This window comes from Callionymus lyra, chromosome 3, assembly GCF_982586985.1.
Source record: "Callionymus lyra chromosome 3, fCalLyr1.hap1.1, whole genome shotgun sequence".
NCBI classification, from domain to species: domain Eukaryota; kingdom Metazoa; phylum Chordata; class Actinopteri; order Syngnathiformes; family Callionymidae; genus Callionymus; species Callionymus lyra.
Window position 1 is genome coordinate 419,723 of NC_141820.1, and position 20,000 is coordinate 439,722.

Genomic DNA, 20,000 nt, shown 5'->3' on the forward strand with positions numbered 1-20,000 from the left:
ACTCTACTGTCACTTTACTGTGACTAGAGCGTGACTCTACTGTCACTTTACTGTGACTAGAGCGTGACTTTACTGTCACTTTACTGTGACTAGAGCGTGACTTTACTGTCACTTTACTGTGACTAGAGCGTGACTTTACTGTCACTTTACTGTGACTAGAGCGTGACTCTACTGTCACTTTACTGTGACTAGAGCGTGACTTTACTGTCACTTTACTGTGACTAGAGCGTGACTCTACTGTCACTTTACTGTGACTAGAGCGTGACTCTACTGTCACTTTACTGTGACTAGAGCGTGACTCTACTGTCACTTTACTGTGACTAGAGCGTGACTCTACTGTCACTTTACTGTGACTAGAGCGTGACTCTACTGTCACTTTACTGTGACTAGAGCGTGACTTTACTGTGACTAGAGCGTGACTTTACTGTCACTTTACTGTGACTAGAGCGTGACTCTACTGTCACTTTACTGTGACTAGAGCGTGACTCTACTGTCACTTTACTGTGACTAGAGCGTGACTTTACTGTCACTTTACTGTGACTAGAGCGTGACTCTACTGTCACTTTACTGTGACTAGAGCGTGACTCTACTGTCACTTTACTGTGACTAGAGCGTGACTCTACTGTCACTTTACTGTGACTAGAGTGTGACTTTACTGTGACTAGAGCGTGACTTTACTGTGACTTTACTGTGACTAGAGCGTGACTTTACTGTGACTTTACTGTGACTAGAGCGGGACTTTACTGTGACTAGAGCGTGACTTTACTGTGACTTTACTGTGACTAGAGCGGGACTTTACTGTGACTAGAGCGGTACTTTACTGTCACTTTACTGTGACTAGAGCGGGACTTTACTGTCACTTTACTGTGACTAGAGCGTGACTTTACTGTCACTTTACTGTGACTAGAGCGTGACTTTACTGTCACTTTACTGTGACTAGAGCGTGACTTTACTGTCACTTTACTGTGACTAGAGCGTGACTTTACTGTGACTAGAGCGTGACTTTACTGTGACTAGAGCGTGACTCTACTGTCACTTTACTGTGACTAGAGCGTGACTTTACTGTCACTTTACTGTGACTAGAGCGGGACTTTACTGTGACTTTACTGTGACTAGAGCGGGACTTTACTGTGACTAGAGCGTGACTAGAGCGGGACTTTACTGTGACTAGAGCGTGACTTTACTGTGACTAGAGCGTGACTTTACTGTGACTAGAGCGTGACTTTACTGTGACTTTACTGTGACTAGAGCGGGACTTTACTGTGACTTTACTGTGACTAGAGCGTGACTTTACTGTGACTTTACTGTGACTAGAGCGGGACTTTACTGTGACTAGAGCGGTACTTTACTGTCACTTTACTGTGACTAGAGCGGGACTTTACTGTCACTTTACTGTGACTAGAGCGTGACTTTACTGTCACTTTACTGTGACTAGAGCGTGACTTTACTGTCACTTTACTGTGACTAGAGCGTGACTCTACTGTCACTTTACTGTGACTAGAGCGTGACTTTACTGTGACTAGAGCGTGACTTTACTGTGACTAGAGCGTGACTCTACTGTCACTTTACTGTGACTAGAGCGTGACTTTACTGTCACTTTACTGTGACTAGAGCGGGACTTTACTGTGACTTTACTGTGACTAGAGCGGGACTTTACTGTGACTAGAGCGTGACTAGAGCGGGACTTTACTGTGACTTTACTGTGACTAGAGCGTGACTTTACTGTGACTAGAGCGTGACTTTACTGTGACTAGAGCGTGACTTTACTGTGACTAGAGCGGGACTTTACTGTGACTAGAGCGGGACTTTACTGTGACTTTACTGTGACTAGAGCGGGACTTTACTGTGACTTTACTGTGACTAGAGCGGGACTTTACTGTGACTTTACTGTGACTAGAGCGTAACTTTACTGTGACTTTACTGTCACTTTACTGTGTCTAGAGCGTGACTCTACTGTCACTTTACTGTGACTAGAGCGTGACTCTACTGTCACTTTACTGTGACTAGAGCGTGACTTTACTGTCACTTTACTGTGACTAGAGCGTGACTTTACTGTCACTTTACTGTGACTAGAGCGTGACTCTACTGTCACTTTACTGTGACTAGAGCGTGACTTTACTGTCACGTTACTGTGACTAGAGCGTGACTAGAGCGTGACTTTACTGTGACTTTACTGTGACTAGAGCGTGACTTTACTGTGACTAGAGCGTGACTTTACTGTGACTAGAGCGTGACTAGAGCGTGACTTTACTGTGACTAGAGCGGGACTTTACTGTGACTAGAGCGTGACTTTACTGTGACTTTACTGTGACTAGAGCGTGACTTTACTGTGACTTTACTGTGACTAGAGCGTGACTTTACTGTGACTAGAGCGTGACTAGAGCGTGACTTTACTGTGACTAGAGCGGGACTTTACTGTGACTAGAGCGGGACTTTACTGTGACTAGAGCGTGACTAGAGCGTGACTTTACTGTGACTATAGCGTGACTTTACTGTGACTAGAGCATGACTTTACTGTGACTAGAGCGTGACTTTACTGTGACTAGAGCGTGACTTTACTGTGACTTTACTGTGACTAGAGCGTGACTAGAGTGTGACTTTACTGTGACTAGAGCGTGACTAGAGCGTGACTTTACTGTGACTTTACTGTGACTTTACTGTGACTAGAGCGTGACTTTACTGTGACTTTACTGTGACTAGAGAGTGACTTTACTGTGACTAAAGCGTGACTAGAGAGTGACTTTACTGTGACTAGAGCGTGACTAGAGCGTGACTTTACTGTGACTAGAGCGTGACTAGAGCGTGACTTTACTGTGACTAGAGCGGGACTTTACTGTGACTAGAGCGGGACTTTACTGTGACTAGAGCGTGACTTTACTGTGACTAGAGCGGGACTTTACTGTGACTAGAGCGTGACTTTACTGTGACTTTACTGTGACTAGAGCGTGACTAGAGCGTGACTTTACTGTGACTAGAGCGTGACTTTACTGTGACTTTACTGTGACTAGAGAGTGACTTTACTGTGACTAAAGCGTGACTAGAGCGTGACTTTACTGTGACTTTACTGTGACTAGAGCGTGACTAGAGCGTGACTTTACTGTGACTTTACTGTGACTAGAGCGTGACTAGAGCGTGACTTTACTGTGACTAGAGCGTGACTTTACTGTGACTAGAGCGTGACTTTACTGTGACTTTACTGTGACTAGAGAGTGACTTTACTGTGACTAGAGCGTGACTTTACTGTGACTAGAGCGTGACTAGAGCGTGACTAGAGCGTGACTTTACTGTGACTTTACTGTGACTAGAGAGTGACTTTACTGTGACTAGAGCGTGACTAGAGCGTGACTTTACTGTGACTTTACTGTGACTAGAGAGTGACTTTACTGTGACTGATGTAACCTCTCGTCTCCTCAGACGGAGATTCCGGTGCCGGAGCAGTTCAAGACCACCTGGAACGGCAGCAAGCTGGTCACCACGGCAACAGAGATGGCAGGATAGACGAGCTTAACCTTGACCCGTGACCTCCACCCACCAGCTTCACCTGTAGACTGAGTCTTTGTCGACTTCCCCGTCTCAGCCAATCACAGCTTCAGATGCTCACGCCAACCAGAGGAGCAATCCTCGAGCCAATCAGCAGGGGGCAGCAAACCACCCTGCTTTGAATCAGCCAATCAAATGTTTGTCTCACGAGGAGTTAATGAATATGCAAAACTAACACTCGTCCAATCACTGCTGGTCTTTAAGAAAGTGTTTACGCTTCAAAATAATCATGAAAACATTCCCGTAACATTCCATGAAAATGTCTTTCTTTACCTTCATTAGTTCTGGAGACGTCAATAAAAAAGTTGCAATAAGTCAAGTTGTTGATTCATCCGACGCGAGAATGTCTCGGCTCTGTTCCATATCAGTAACCATAGTAACCTGTTCTCTTCAAAGGACCCGCTCGGCTGTCAGTGACATGATGATGTCATCAGTGCTGCACATCAGCCTGTTGAATGTTCGCTCCGTTGCAAATAAATCCTTTTCTCTGAACGATCTCTTCACAAGAGAGAAGTTGGATTAATTGTCTTTCAGAGACAGAGAGAGCAAGAGTTTATTCATCTGAACCAACTCTGTCCAGTAGGGAGCGCTGTCCTAGGGAAGCCTTGCCTCTGGTCGTAAGGTAAGGTAAGGTAAGGTAAGGTAAAACTTTATTGATCCCTCCGTGAGGGAGGTCTTGCTACAGTTTATAGGGAGAGTTGTTCAAAGTCATTCAGACTCAGGAATTCACTTATTTTGTGTCTCAGATGATCTTGGTTGGTTCTACAAGACCTTTCTACTGTGTTGATCTGTCTAAAATCACATACTTCTTAGTATACTAGAAGTTGGTATGCATCAAGATAGTGTACTTACTGACCAGTAACTAATCCTCCACGAGTGTTTGTCTCAAACATACTTCTCTTAGTATACTAGAAGTTAGTATGCATCAGGATAGTGTACGTACTAACTAGTAACTAATCCTCCACAGATAGTATGTCTCAAACATACTTCTCTTAGTATACTAGAAGTTAGTATCATCAGGATAGTGTACGTACTAACTAGTAACTAATCCTCCACAGATGGTATGTCTCAAACATACTTCTCTTAGTATACTAGAAGTTAGTATCATCAGGATAGTGTACGTACTAACTAGTAACTAATCCTCCACAGATAGTATGTCTCAAACATACTTCTCTTAGTATACTAGAAGTTAGTATCATCAGGATAGTGTACGTACTAACTAGTAACTAATCCTCCACAGATAGTATGTCTCAAACATACTTCTCTTAGTACACTAGAAGTTAGTATCATCAGGATAGTGTACGTACTAACTAGTAACTAATCCTCCACAGATAGTATGTCTCAAACATACTTCTCTTAGTATACTAGAAGTTAGTATCATCAGGATAGTGTACATACTAACTAGTAACTAATCCTCCACAGATAGTATGTCTCAAACATACTTCTCTTAGTATACTAGAAGTTAGTATCATCAGGATAGTGTACGTACTAACTAGTAACTAATCCTCCACAGATAGTTTGTCTCAAATCAAACTCTGCTGCTACACACTAACAGGAAATGATGCGACAGCTTCTTCTTCTACTACTATTTAATGATGTTTCAACCAGCTGTAGGAACACTAGCGACACCTGCTGGCAGCACGTTAGGTTTGGAAGAAGAAATAAATAAAAAATATGAGAAACAAAATATTCACAAGATATTTAAGCTGGTATCAGCAGTGAAGACGTTTCATCCTCGTACTGCTGCTGAAAATACACCTGGAAGTATATGAATATATATATATATATATATGATGTAACTTCCGTTTACAACGTCACTAAGATGGAGTAATTTAGTGTAGAAAGTGTCCATCGATTCATACTCAGTTTTGTGGGCGTTTTAGTGTCAATTTAGTGAGTATGAATCACTACATTTACATACTAAGAATTGAGACGCACTTACACACTAAAAAGACTAACTTTGAGTACACAAGTATGTGATTTGAGACGCATCTTAATCTTTAAAGTATGTACTGTTTTGAGTATTGTTTTGATTGTTTAAGCGCTTTGTGACCCTGGTCTCGAAAAGCGCTATATAAATAAATATTACTTACTTACTTACTTACTAAAAAGACTAACTTTGAGTACACAAGTATGTGATTTGAGTCAATCTACCTCCTGGTCCTTCAGTGTTCTTGAAAGACTTCTTATCTTCCATTGTTCAAATCTGTTCTTATTCTTGAGACTTGAATCTTCATGACGTCACTAAAGAACTTTAACAGAAGCTTTAATTTTGAGCAACATGTTTCTGAACCTGAACATTTCTAATGTATCTGTAGGTAAGGTAAGGTAAGGTAAGGTAAGGTAAGGTAAAACTTTATTGATCCTCAGAAGGTCTCCTTCAGGAAATTTGTTGTTTTTTTTCCAATAGCCACAGCAAATACAGCAATTTTTCTTAAAAAAAATAAATCAAAATAAAATAAGAACAAGAACAAAGAGAAATAAAGATAAAGAACAAGATGATACAATCTAAGTCTAAAGATAAAGATAAAGAACAAGATGACACAATCTAAGTCTAAAGATAAAGACAAAGAACAAGATGATACAATCTAAGTCTAAAGATAAAGATAAAGAACAAGATGACACAATCTAAGTCTAAAGATAAAGACAAAGAACAAGATGATACAATCTAAGTCTAAAGATAAAGATAAAGAACAAGATGATACAATCTAAGTCTAAAGATAAAGACAAAGAACAAGATGATACAATCTAAGTCTAAAGATAAAGAACAAGATGACACAATCTAAGTCTAAAGATAAAGACAAAGAACAAGATGATACAATCTAAGTCTAAAGATAAAGATAAAGAACAAGATGACACAATCTAAGTCTAAAGATAAAGACAAAGAACAAGATGATACAATCTAAGTCTAAAGATAAAGATGATACAATCTAAGTCTAAAGATAAAGAACATAGGTCAAAGAAAAACAACAAAGACAAACATAGAACATCAAGATACTTTTACTTCTGCCTCTGAACTCAGAATTATAAAGTCTTATAATACGAGGAATGAATGAGTCCCTGAGTCTATTAGTGTTGCATCATGGGAGGAGCATTCATGCTTCATCTGCTTCTGTGTTCACTGATGACAGTGTTCAGAGGATGATGTCATCATGATGACAGTAGTTTGTTCAATGATCTCAGCAACTGTCACCAGTGAGTCCAGCTTCATTCCAACCACAGAGCTCCTGATCAACCTGTTGACCTGTTGACCTGTTGACCTGTTGACCTGTTGACCTGTTGACCTCCTCTTGGACACATTTCCACCCCAACACACCACAGCATAGAACACTGGCCACCACAGACTGGTAGAACATGCAGAGGAGCTTCTTGCAGATGTTAATGATGGAAGCCTCCTCAGAAAGTACTTCTACTCTGAACTTTCTTAGACACATGGTCTGTGTTGCAGGTCTGTTTACTGTCCAGACACACATGAGGTACTTATAGTTGAGAACTATCTCCACCTCGTCGCCTCTGATGGACACTGTTTGTCCTGAACCTCCTGAAGTCCAAGACCAGCTCCTTGGTCTTTGAGGTGTTCAAGTGGTTCCTCTCACTCCAGTCCAAAGTCACGGATCAGACTCTGTACTCGTCTTCGCTTTGGGTTAGGGTTACCCTAACCCTTCGCTTTGCTTTGATGATCTACTGACTCCTTCAAGAAACATCTGTGTTTGATGATCTACTGACTCCTTTAAGAAACATCTGTGTTTGATGATCTACTGACTCCTTTAAGAAACATCTGTGTTTGATGATCTACTGACTCCTTCAAGAAACATCTGTGTTTGATGATCTACTGACTCCTTCAAGAAACATCTGTGTTTGATGATCTACTGACTCCTTCAAGAAACATCTGTGTTTGATGATCTACTGACTCCTTTAAGAAACATCTGTGTTTGATGATCTACTGACTCCTTTAAGAAACATCTGTGTTTGATGATCTACTGACTCCTTCAAGAAACATCTGTGTTTGATGATCTACTGACTCCTTCAAGAAACATCTGTGTTTGATGATCTACTGACTCCTTCAAGAAACATCTGTGTTTGATGATCTACTGACTCCTTCAAGAAACATCTGTGTTTGATGATCTACTGACTCCTTTAAGAAACATCTGTGTTTGATGATCTACTGACTCCTTCAAGAAACATCTGTGTTTGATGATCTGCTGACTCCTTTAAGAAACATCTGTGTTTGATGATCTACTGACTCCTTCAAGAAACATCTGTGTTTGATGATCTACTGACTCCTTCAAGAAACATCTGTGTTTGATGATCTACTGACTCCTTCAAGAAACATCTGTGTTTGATGATCTACTGACTCCTTCAAGAAACATCTGTGTTTGATGATCTACTGACTCCTTCAAGAAACATCTGTGTTTGATGATCTACTGACTCCTTCAAGAAACACCTGTGTTTGATGATCTACTGACTCATTTAAGAAACATCTGTGTTTGATGATCTACTGACTCCTTCAAGAAACATCTGTGTTTGATGATCTACTGACTCCTTTAAGAAACATCTGTGTTTGATGATCTACTGACTCCTTTAAGAAACATCTGTGTTTGATGATCTACTGACTCCTTCAAGAAACATCTGTGTTTGATGATCTACTGACTCCTTCAAGAAACATCTGTGTTTGATGATCTACTGACTCCTTTAAGAAACATCTGTGTTTGATGATCTACTGACTCCTTTAAGAAACATCTGTGTTTGATGATCTACTGACTCCTTCAAGAAACATCTGTGTTTGATGATCTACTGACTCCTTCAAGAAACATCTGTGTTTGATGATCTACTGACTCCTTCAAGAAACATCTGTGTTTGATGATCTACTGACTCCTTCAAGAAACATCTGTGTTTGATGATCTACTGACTCCTTTAAGAAACATCTGTGTTTGATGATCTACTGACTCCTTCAAGAAACATCTGTGTTTGATGATCTACTGACTCCTTTAAGAAACATCTGTGTTTGATGATCTACTGACTCCTTCAAGAAACATCTGTGTTTGATGATCTACTGACTCCTTCAAGAAACATCTGTGTTTGATGATCTACTGACTCCTTCAAGAAACATCTGTGTTTGATGATCTACTGACTCCTTCAAGAAACATCTGTGTTTGATGATCTACTGACTCCTTCAAGAAACATCTGTGTTTGATGATCTACTGACTCCTTCAAGAAACACCTGTGTTTGATGATCTACTGACTCATTTAAGAAACATCTGTGTTTGATGATCTACTGACTCCTTCAAGAAACATCTGTGTTTGATGATCTACTGACTCCTTCAAGAAACATCTGTGTTTGATGATCTACTGACTCCTTCAAGAAACATCTGTGTTTGATGATCTACTGACTCCTTCAAGAATCATGTGTGTTTGATGATCTACTGACTCCTTCAAGAAACATGTGTGTTTGATGATCTACTGACTCCTTCAAGAAACATCTGTGTTTGATGATCTACTGACTCCTTTAAGAAACATCTGTGTTTGATGATCTACTGACTCCTTCAAGAAACATCTGTGTTTGATGATCTACTGACTCCTTCAAGAAACATCTGTGTTGGATGATCTACTGACTCCTTCAAGAAACATCTGTGTTTGATGATCTACTGACTCCTTCAAGAAACATCTATGTTTGATGATCTACTGACTCCTTCAAGAAACATCTATGTTTGATGATCTACTGACTCCTTCAAGAAACATCTGTGTTTGATGATCTACTGACTCCTTCAAGAAACATCTGTGTTTGATGATCTACTGACTCCTTCAAGAAACATCTGTGTTTGATGATCTACTGACTCCTTTAAGAAACATCTGTGTTTGATGATCTACTGACTCCTTCAAGAAACATCTGTGTTTGATGATCTACTGACTCCTTCAAGAAACATCTGTGTTTGATGATCTACTGACTCCTTTAAGAAACATCTGTGTTTGATGATCTACTGACTCCTTCAAGAAACATCTGTGTTTGATGATCTACTGACTCCTTCAAGAAACATCTGTGTTTGATGATCTACTGACTCCTTCAAGAAACATCTGTGTTTGATGATCTACTGACTCCTTCAAGAATCATGTGTGTTTGATGATCTACTGACTCCTTCAAGAAACATGTGTGTTTGATGATCTACTGACTCCTTCAAGAAACATGTGTGTTTGATGATCTACTGACTCCTTCAAGAAACATCTGTGTTTGATGATCTACTGACTCCTTTAAGAAACATCTGTGTTTGATGATCTACTGACTCCTTCAAGAAACATCTGTGTTTGATGATCTACTGACTCCTTCAAGAAACATCTGTGTTGGATGATCTACTGACTCCTTCAAGAAACATGTGTGTTTGATGATCTACTGACTCCTTCAAGAAACATGTGTGTTTGATGATCTACTGACTCCATCAAGAAACATCTGTGTTTGATGATCTACTGACTCCTTCAAGAAACATGTGTGTTTGATGATCTACTGACTCCTTTAAGAAACATCTGTGTTTGATGACCTACTGACTCCTTCAAGAAACATCTGTGTTTGATGATCTACTGACTCCTTCAAGAAACATGTGTGTTTGATGATCTACTGACTCCTTCAAGAAACATCTGTGTTTGATGATCTACTGACTCCTTCAAGAAACATCTATGTTTGATGATCTACTGACTCCTTCAAGAAACATCTGTGTTTGATGACCTACTGACTCCTTCAAGAAACATGTGTGTTTGATGATCTACTGACTCCTTCAAGAAACATCTGTGTTTGATGATCTACTGACTCCTTCAAGAAACATCTGTGTTTGATGATCTACTGACTCCTTTAAGAAACATCTGTGTTTGATGATCTACTGACTCCTTCAAGAAACATCTGTGTTTGATGATCTACTGACTCCTTTAAGAAACATCTGTGTTTGATGATCTACTGACTCCTTCAAGAAACATCTGTGTTTGATGATCTACTGACTCCTTCAAGAAACATGTGTGTTTGATGATCTACTGACTCCTTCAAGAAACATCTGTGTTTGATGATCTACTGACTCCTTCAAGAAACATCTGTGTTTGATGATCTACTGACTCCTTTAAGAAACATCTGTGTTTGATGATCTACTGACTCCTTTAAGAAACATCTGTGTTTGATGATCTACTGACTCCTTTAAGAAACATCTGTGTTTGATGATCTACTGACTCCTTCAAGAAACATCTGTGTTTGATGATCTACTGACTCCTTCAAGAAACATCTGTGTTTGATGATCTACTGACTCCTTTAAGAAACATCTGTGTTTGATGATCTACTGACTCCTTTAAGAAACATCTGTGTTTGATGATCTACTGACTCCTTCAAGAAACATCTGTGTTTGATGATCTACTGACTCCTTCAAGAAACATCTGTGTTTGATGATCTACTGACTCCTTCAAGAAACATCTGTGTTTGATGATCTACTGACTCCTTCAAGAAACATCTGTGTTTGATGATCTACTGACTCCTTCAAGAAACATCTGTGTTTGATGATCTACTGACTCCTTCAAGAAACATCTGTGTTTGATGATCTACTGACTCCTTCAAGAAACATCTGTGTTTGATGATCTACTGACTCCTTCAAGAAACATGTGTGTTTGATGATTTACTGACTCCTTCAAGAAACATCTGTGTTTGATGATCTACTGACTCCTTCAAGAAGCATCTGTGTTTGATGATCTACTGACTCCTTCAAGAAACATCTGTGTTTGATGATCTACTGACTCCTTCAAGAAACATCTGTGTTTGATGATCTACTGACTCCTTCAAGAAACATCTGTGTTTGATGATCTACTGACTCCTTCAAGAAACATCTGTGTTTGATGATCTACTGACTCCTTTAAGAAACATCTGTGTTTGATGATCTACTGACTCCTTCAAGAAACATGTGTGTTTGATGATCTACTGACTCCTTCAAGAAACATGTGTGTTTGATGATCTACTGACTCCTTCAAGAAACATGTGTGTTTGATGATCTACTGACTCCTTTAAGAAACATCTGTGTTTGATGATCTACTGACTCCTTCAAGAAACATGTGTGTTTGATGATCTACTGACTCCTTCAAGAAACATCTGTGTTTGATGATCTACTGACTCCTTCAAGAAACATCTGTGTTTGATGATCTACTGACTCCTTTAAGAAACATCTGTGTTTGATGATCTACTGACTCCTTCAAGAAACATCTGTGTTTGATGATCTACTGACTCCTTCAAGAAACACCTGTGTTTGATGATCTACTGACTCCTTCAAGAAACATCTGTGTTTGATGATCTACTGACTCCTTCAAGAAACATCTGTGTTTGATGATCTACTGACTCCTTCAAGAAACATCTGTGTTTGATGATCTACTGACTCCTTCAAGAAACATCTGTGTTTGATGATCTACTGACTCCTTCAAGAAACATCTGTGTTTGATGATCTACTGACTCCTTCAAGAAACATGTGTGTTTGATGATCTACTGACTTCTTCAAGAATCATCTGTGTTTGATGATCTACTGACTCCTTCAAGAAACATCTGTGTTTGATGATCTACTGACTCCTTCAAGAAACATCTGTGTTTGATGATCTACTGACTCCTTCAAGAAACATCTGTGTTTGATGATCTACTGACTTCTTCAAGAATCATCTGTGTTTGATGATCTACTGACTCCTTCAAGAAACATCTGTGTTTGATGATCTACTGACTCCTTCAAGAAACATCTGTGTTTGATGATCTACTGACTCCTTCAAGAAACATCTGTGTTTGATGATCTACTGACTCCTTCAAGAAACATCTGTGTTTGATGATCTACTGACTCCTTCAAGAAACATCTGTGTTTGATGATCTACTGACTCCTTCAAGAAACATCTGTGTTTGATGATCTACTGACTCCTTCAAGAAACATCTGTGTTTGATGATCTACTGACTCCTTCAAGAAACATGTGTGTTTGATGATCTACTGACTCCTTCAAGAAACATGTGTGTTTGATGATCTACTGACTCCTTCAAGAAACATGTGTGTTTGATGATCTACTGACTCCTTCAAGAAACATGTGTGTTTGATGATCTACTGACTCCTTTAAGAAACATCTGTGTTTGATGACCTACTGACTCCTTCAAGAAACATGTGTGTTTGATGATCTACTGACTCCTTCAAGAAACATCTGTGTTTGATGATCTACTGACTCCTTCAAGAAACATCTGTGTTTGATGATCTACTGACTCCTTTAAGAAACATCTGTGTTTGATGATCTACTGACTCCTTCAAGAAACATCTGTGTTTGATGATCTACTGACTCCTTCAAGAAACATCTGTGTTTGATGATCTACTGACTCCTTCAAGAAACATCTGTGTTTGATGATCTACTGACTCCTTCAAGAAACATCTGTGTTTGATGATCTACTGACTCCTTCAAGAAACATCTGTGTTTGATGATCTACTGACTCCTTTAAGAAACATCTGTGTTTGATGATCTACTGACTCCTTTAAGAAACATCTGTGTTTGATGATCTACTGACTCCTTTAAGAAACATCTGTGTTTGATGATCTACTGACTCCTTCAAGAAACATCTGTGTTTGATGATCTACTGACTCCTTCAAGAAACATCTGTGTTTGATGATCTACTGACTCCTTCAAGAAACATCTGTGTTTGATGATCTACTGACTCCTTCAAGAAACATCTGTGTTTGATGATCTACTGACTCCTTTAAGAAACATCTGTGTTTGATGATCTACTGACTCCTTCAAGAAACATCTGTGTTTGATGATCTACTGACTCCTTTAAGAAACATCTGTGTTTGATGATCTACTGACTCCTTCAAGAAACATCTGTGTTTGATGATCTACTGACTCCTTCAAGAAACATCTGTGTTTGATGATCTACTGACTCCTTTAAGAAACATCTGTGTTTGATGATCTACTGACTCCTTTAAGAAACATCTGTGTTTGATGATCTACTGACTCCTTCAAGAAACATGTGTGTTTGATGATCTACTGACTCCTTCAAGAAACATGTGTGTTTGATGATCTACTGACTCCTTTAAGAAACATCTGTGTTTGATGATCTACTGACTCCTTCAAGAAACATCTGTGTTTGATGATCTACTGACACCTTTAAGAAACATCTGTGTTTGATGATCTACTGACTCCTTCAAGAAACATCTGTGTTTGATGATCTACTGACTCCTTCAAGAAACATCTGTGTTTGATGATCTACTGACTCCTTTAAGAAACATCTGTGTTTGATGATCTACTGACTCCTTCAAGAAACATGTGTGTTTGATGATCTACTGACTCCTTCAAGAAACATCTGTGTTTGATGATCTACTGACTCCTTCAAGAAACATGTGTGTTTGATGATCTACTGACTCCTTCAAGAAACATCTGTGTTTGATGATCTACTGACTCCTTCAAGAAACATCTGTGTTTGATGATCTACTGACTCCTTCAAGAAACATCTGTGTTTGATGATCTACTGAGTCCTTTAAGATACATCTGTGTTTGATGATCTACTGACTCCTTTAAGAAACATCTGTGTTTGATGATCTACTGACTCCTTCAAGAAACATCTGTGTTTGATGATCTACTGACTCCTTCAAGAAACATGTGTGTTTGATGATCTACTGACTCCTTCAAGAAACATCTGTGTTTGATGATCTACTGACTCCTTCAAGAAACATCTGTGTTTGATGATCTACTGACTCCTTCAAGAAACATCTGTGTTTGATGATCTACTGAGTCCTTTAAGATACATCTGTGTTTGATGATCTACTGACTCCTTTAAGAAACATCTGTGTTTGATGATCTACTGACTCCTTCAAGAAACATCTGTGTTTGATGATCTACTGACTCCTTTAAGAAACATCTGTGTTTGACTATCTACTGACTCCTTCAAGAAACATCTGTGTTTGATGATCTACTGACTCCTTTAAGAAACATCTGTGTTTGATGATCTACTGACTCCTTTAAGAAACATCTGTGTTTGATGATCTACTGACTCCTTCAAGAAACATCTGTGTTTGATGATCTACTGACTCCTTCAAGAAACATCTGTGTTTGGTGATCTACTGACTCCTTTAAGAAACATCTGTGTTTGATGATCTACTGACTCCTTCAAGAAACATGTGTGTTTGATGATCTACTGACTCCTTCAAGAAACATCTGTGTTTGATGATCTACTGACTCCTTCAAGAAACATCTGTGTTTGATGATCTACTGACTCCTTCAAGAAACATCTGTGTTTGATGATCTACTGACTCCTTCAAGAAACATCTGTGTTTGATGATCTACTGACTCCTTCAAGAAACATGTGTGTTTGATGATCTACTGACTCCTTTAAGAAACATCTGTGTTTGATGATCTACTGACTCCTTCAAGAAACATGTGTGTTTGATGATCTACTGACTCCTTCAAGAAACATCTGTGTTTGATGATCTACTGACTCCTTTAAGAAACATGTGTGTTTGATGATCTACTGACTCCTTCAAGAAACATCTGTGTTTGATGATCTACTGACTCCTTCAAGAAACATCTGTGTTTGATGATCTACTGACTCCTTCAAGAAACATCTGTGTTTGATGATCTACTGAGTCCTTTAAGAAACATCTGTGTTTGATGATCTACTGACTCCTTTAAGAAACATCTGTGTTTGATGATCTACTGACTCCTTCAAGAAACATCTGTGTTTGATGATCTACTGACTCCTTCAAGAAACATCTGTGTTTGATGATCTACTGACTCCTTTAAGAAACATCTGTGTTTGATGATCTACTGACTCCTTCAAGAAACATGTGTGTTTGATGATCTACTGACTCCTTCAAGAAACATCTGTGTTTGATGATCTACTGACTCCTTCAAGAAACATCTGTGTTTGATGATCTACTGACTCCTTCAAGAAACATCTGTGTTTGATGATCTACTGACTCCTTCAAGAAACATCTGTGTTTGATGATCTACTGACTCCTTCAAGAAACATCTATGTTTGATGATCTACTGACTCCTTCAAGAAACATCTATGTTTGATGATCTACTGACTCCTTCAAGAAACATCTGTGTTTGATGATCTACTGACTCCTTCAAGAATCATGTGTGTTTGATGATCTACTGACTCCTTCAAGAAACATGTGTGTTTGATGATCTACTGACTCCTTCAAGAAACATGTGTGTTTGATGATCTACTGACTCCTTCAAGAAACATCTGTGTTTGATGATCTACTGACTCCTTCAAGAAACATCTGTGTTTGATGATCTACTGACTCCTACAAGAAACATCTGTGTTTGATGATCTACTGACTCCTTCAAGAAACATGTGTGTTTGATGATCTACTGACTCCTTCAAGAAACATGTGTTTGATGATCTACTGACTCCTTCAAGAAACATCTGTGTTTGATGATCTACTGACTCCTTCAAGAAACATCTGTGTTTGATGATCTACTGACTCCTTCAAGAAACATGTGTGTTTGATGATCTACTGACTCCTTCAAGAAACATCTGTGTTTGATGATCTACTGACTCCTTTAAGAAACATCTGTGTTTGATGATCTACTGACTCCTTCAAGAAACATGTGTGTTTGATGATCTACTGACTCCTTCAAGAAACATGTGTGTTTGATGATCTACTGACTCCTTCAAGAAACATCTGTGTTTGATGATCTACTGACTCCTTTAAGAAACATCTGTGTTTGATGATCTACTGACTCCTTCAAGAAACATGTGTGTTTGATGATCTACTGACTCCTTCAAGAAACATCTGTGTTTGATGATCTACTGACTCCTTCAAGAAACATGTGTGTTTGATGATCTACTGACTCCTTTAAGAAACATCTGTGTTTGATGATCTACTGACTCCTTCAAGAAACATCTGTGTTTGATGATCTACTGACTCCTTCAAGAAACACCTGTGTTTGATGATCTACTGACTCCTTCAAGAAACATCTGTGTTTGATGATCTACTGACTCCTTCAAGAATCATCTGTGTTTGATGATCTACTGAATCCTTCAAGAAACATCTGTGTTTGATGATCTACTGACTCCTTCAAGAAACATCTGTGTTTGATGATCTACTGACTCCTTCAAGAAACATCTTTGTTTGATGATCTACTGACTCCTTCAAGAAACATCTGTGTTTGATGATCTACTGACTCCTTCAAGAAACATCTGTGTTTGATGATCTACTGACTCCTTCAAGAAACATCTGTGTTTGATGATCTACTGACTCCTTCAAGAAACATCTGTGTTGCATGATCTACTGACTCCTTTAAGAAACATATTTGTTTGATGATCTACTGACTCCTTCAAGAAACATGTGTGTTTGATGATCTACTGACTCCTTTAAGAAACATCTGTGTTTGATGATCTACTGACTCCTTTAAGAAACATCTGTGTTTGATGATCTACTGACTCCTTCAAGAAACATCTGTGTTTGATGATCTACTGACTCCTTCAAGAAACATGTGTGTTTGATGATCTACTGACTCCTTTAAGAAACATCTGTGTTTGATGATCTACTGACTCCTTTAAGAAACATCTGTGTTTGATGATCTACTGACTCCTTTAAGAAACATCTGTGTTTGATGATCTACTGACTCCTTCAAGAAACATGTGTGTTTGATGATCTACTGACTCCTTCAAGAAACATCTGTGTTTGATGATCTACTGACTCCTTCAAGAAACATCTGTGTTTGATGATCTACTGACTCCTTCAAGAAACATCTGTGTTTGATGATCTACTGACTCCTTCAAGAAACGTGTGTGTTTGATGATCTACTGACTCCTTCAAGAAACATCTGTGTTTGATGATCTACTAACTCCTTCAAGAAACATCTGTGTTTGCTGATCTACTGACTCCTTCAAGAAACATCTGTGTTTGATGATCTACTGACTCCTTCAAGAAACATGTGTGTTTGATGATCTACTGACTCCTTCAAGAAACATGTGTGTTTGATGATCTACTGACTCCTTCAAGAAACATCTGTGTTTGATGATCTACTGACTCCTTTAAGAAACATATTTGTTTGATGATCTACTGACTCCTTCAAGAAACATCTGTGTTTGATGATCTACTGACTCCTTCAAGAAACATCTGTGTTTGATGATCTACTGACTCCTTCAAGAAACATCTGTGTTTGATGATCTACTGACTCCTTCAAGAAACATGTGTGTTTGATGATATACTGACTCCTTTAAGAAACATCTGTGTTTGATGATCTACTGACTCCTTCAAGAAACATCTGTGTTTGATGATCTACTGACTCCTTCAAGAAACATCTGTGTTTGATGATCTACTGACTCCTTCAAGAAACATCTGTGTTTGATGATCTACTGACTCCTTTAAGAAACATCTGTGTTTGATGATCTACTGACTCCTTCAAGAAACATCTGTGTTTGATGATCTACTGACTCCTTCAAGAAACACCTGTGTTTGATGATCTACTGACTCCTTCAAGAAACATCTGTGTTTGATGATCTACTGACTCCTTCAAGAAACATCTGTGTTTGATGATCTACTGACTCCTTCAAGAAACATCTGTGTTGCATGATCTACTGACTCCTTTAAGAAACATATTTGTTTGATGATCTACTGACTCCTTCAAGAAACATGTGTGTTTGATGATCTACTGACTCCTTTAAGAAACATCTGTGTTTGATGATCTACTGACTCCTTTAAGAAACATCTGTGTTTGATGATCTACTGACTCCTTCAAGAAACATCTGTGTTTGATGATCTACTGACTCCTTCAAGAAACATGTGTGTTTGATGATCTACTGACTCCTTTAAGAAACATCTGTGTTTGATGATCTACTGACTCCTTTAAGAAACATCTGTGTTTGATGATCTACTGACTCCTTTAAGAAACATCTGTGTTTGATGATCTACTGACTCCTTCAAGAAACATGTGTGTTTGATGATCTACTGACTCCTTCAAGAAACATCTGTGTTTGATGATCTACTGACTCCTTCAAGAAACATCTGTGTTTGATGATCTACTGACTCCTTCAAGAAACATCTGTGTTTGATGATCTACTGACTCCTTCAAGAAACATGTGTGTTTGATGATCTACTGACTCCTTCAAGAAACATCTGTGTTTGATGATCTACTAACTCCTTCAAGAAACATCTGTGTTTGCTGATCTACTGACTCCTTCAAGAAACATCTGTGTTTGATGATCTACTGACTCCTTCAAGAAACATGTGTGTTTGATGATCTACTGACTCCTTCAAGAAACATGTGTGTTTGATGATCTACTGACTCCTTCAAGAAACATCTGTGTTTGATGATCTACTGACTCCTTTAAGAAACATATTTGTTTGATGATCTACTGACTCCTTCAAGAAACATCTGTGTTTGATGATCTACTGACTCCTTCAAGAAACATCTGTGTTTGATGATCTACTGACTCCTTCAAGAAACATCTGTGTTTGATGATCTACTGACTCCTTCAAGAAACATGTGTGTTTGATGATCTACTGACTCCTTTAAGAAACATCTGTGTTTGATGATCTACTGACTCCTTCAAGAAACATCTGTGTTTGATGATCTACTGACTCCTTCAAGAAACATCTGTGTTTGATGATCTACTGACTCCTTCAAGAAACATCTGTGTTTGATGATCTACTGACTCCTTCAAGAAACATCTGTGTTTGATGATCTACTGACTCCTTCAAGAAACACCTGTGTTTGATGATCTACTGACTCCTTCAAGAAACATCTGTGTTTGATGATCTACTGACTCCTTCAAGAATCATCTGTGTTTGATGATCTACTGACTCCTTCAAGAAACATCTGTGTTTGATGATCTACTGACTCCTTCAAGAAACATCTGTGTTTGATGATCTACTGACTCCTTCAAGAAACATCTGTGTTTGATGATCTACTGACTCCTTCAAGAAACATCTGTGTTTGATGATCTACTGACTCCTTCAAGAAACATGTGTGTTTGATGATCTACTGACTCCTTCAAGAAACATCTGTGTTTGATGATCTACTGACTCCTTTAAGAAACATCTGTGTTTGATGATCTACTGACTCCTTCAAGAAACATGTGTGTTTGATGATCTACTGACTCCTTCAAGAAACATCTGTGTTTGATGATCTACTGACTCCTTCAAGAATCATCTGTGTTTGATGATCTACTGACTCCTTCAAGAAACATCTGTGTTTGATGATCTACTGACTCCTTCAAGAAACATCTGTGTTTGATGATCTACTGACTCCTTCAAGAAACACCTGTGTTTGATGATCTACTGACTCCTTCAAGAAACACCTGTGTTTGATGATCTACTGACTCCTTCAAGAAACATCTGTGTTTGATGATCTACTGACTCCTTCAAGAATCATCTGTGTTTGATGATCTACTGACTCCTTCAAGAAACATCTGTGTTTGATGATCTACTGACTCCTTTAAGAAACATCTGTGTTTGATGATCTACTGACTCCTTTAA

The 20,000-nt window shown here is 38.7% G+C and overlaps 1 protein-coding gene across 1 annotated transcript in view; it reads left to right on the forward strand.

Annotated features, from left to right (window-relative positions):
• The window catches only part of LOC148082962 (adenylyl cyclase-associated protein 1-like), a 19,673-nt gene extending 15,818 nt beyond the window's left edge, over positions 1 to 3,855 (forward strand). Inside the window, exon 13 of the mRNA XM_087786109.1 lies at positions 3,415 to 3,855. Coding sequence (XP_087642235.1) covers positions 3,415 to 3,498 — 84 coding nt within the window. The 3' untranslated portion in view covers positions 3,499 to 3,855. The remainder of the gene's footprint in view (positions 1 to 3,414) is intronic.
• The last annotated feature ends 16,145 nt before the right edge of the window (positions 3,856 to 20,000 follow it).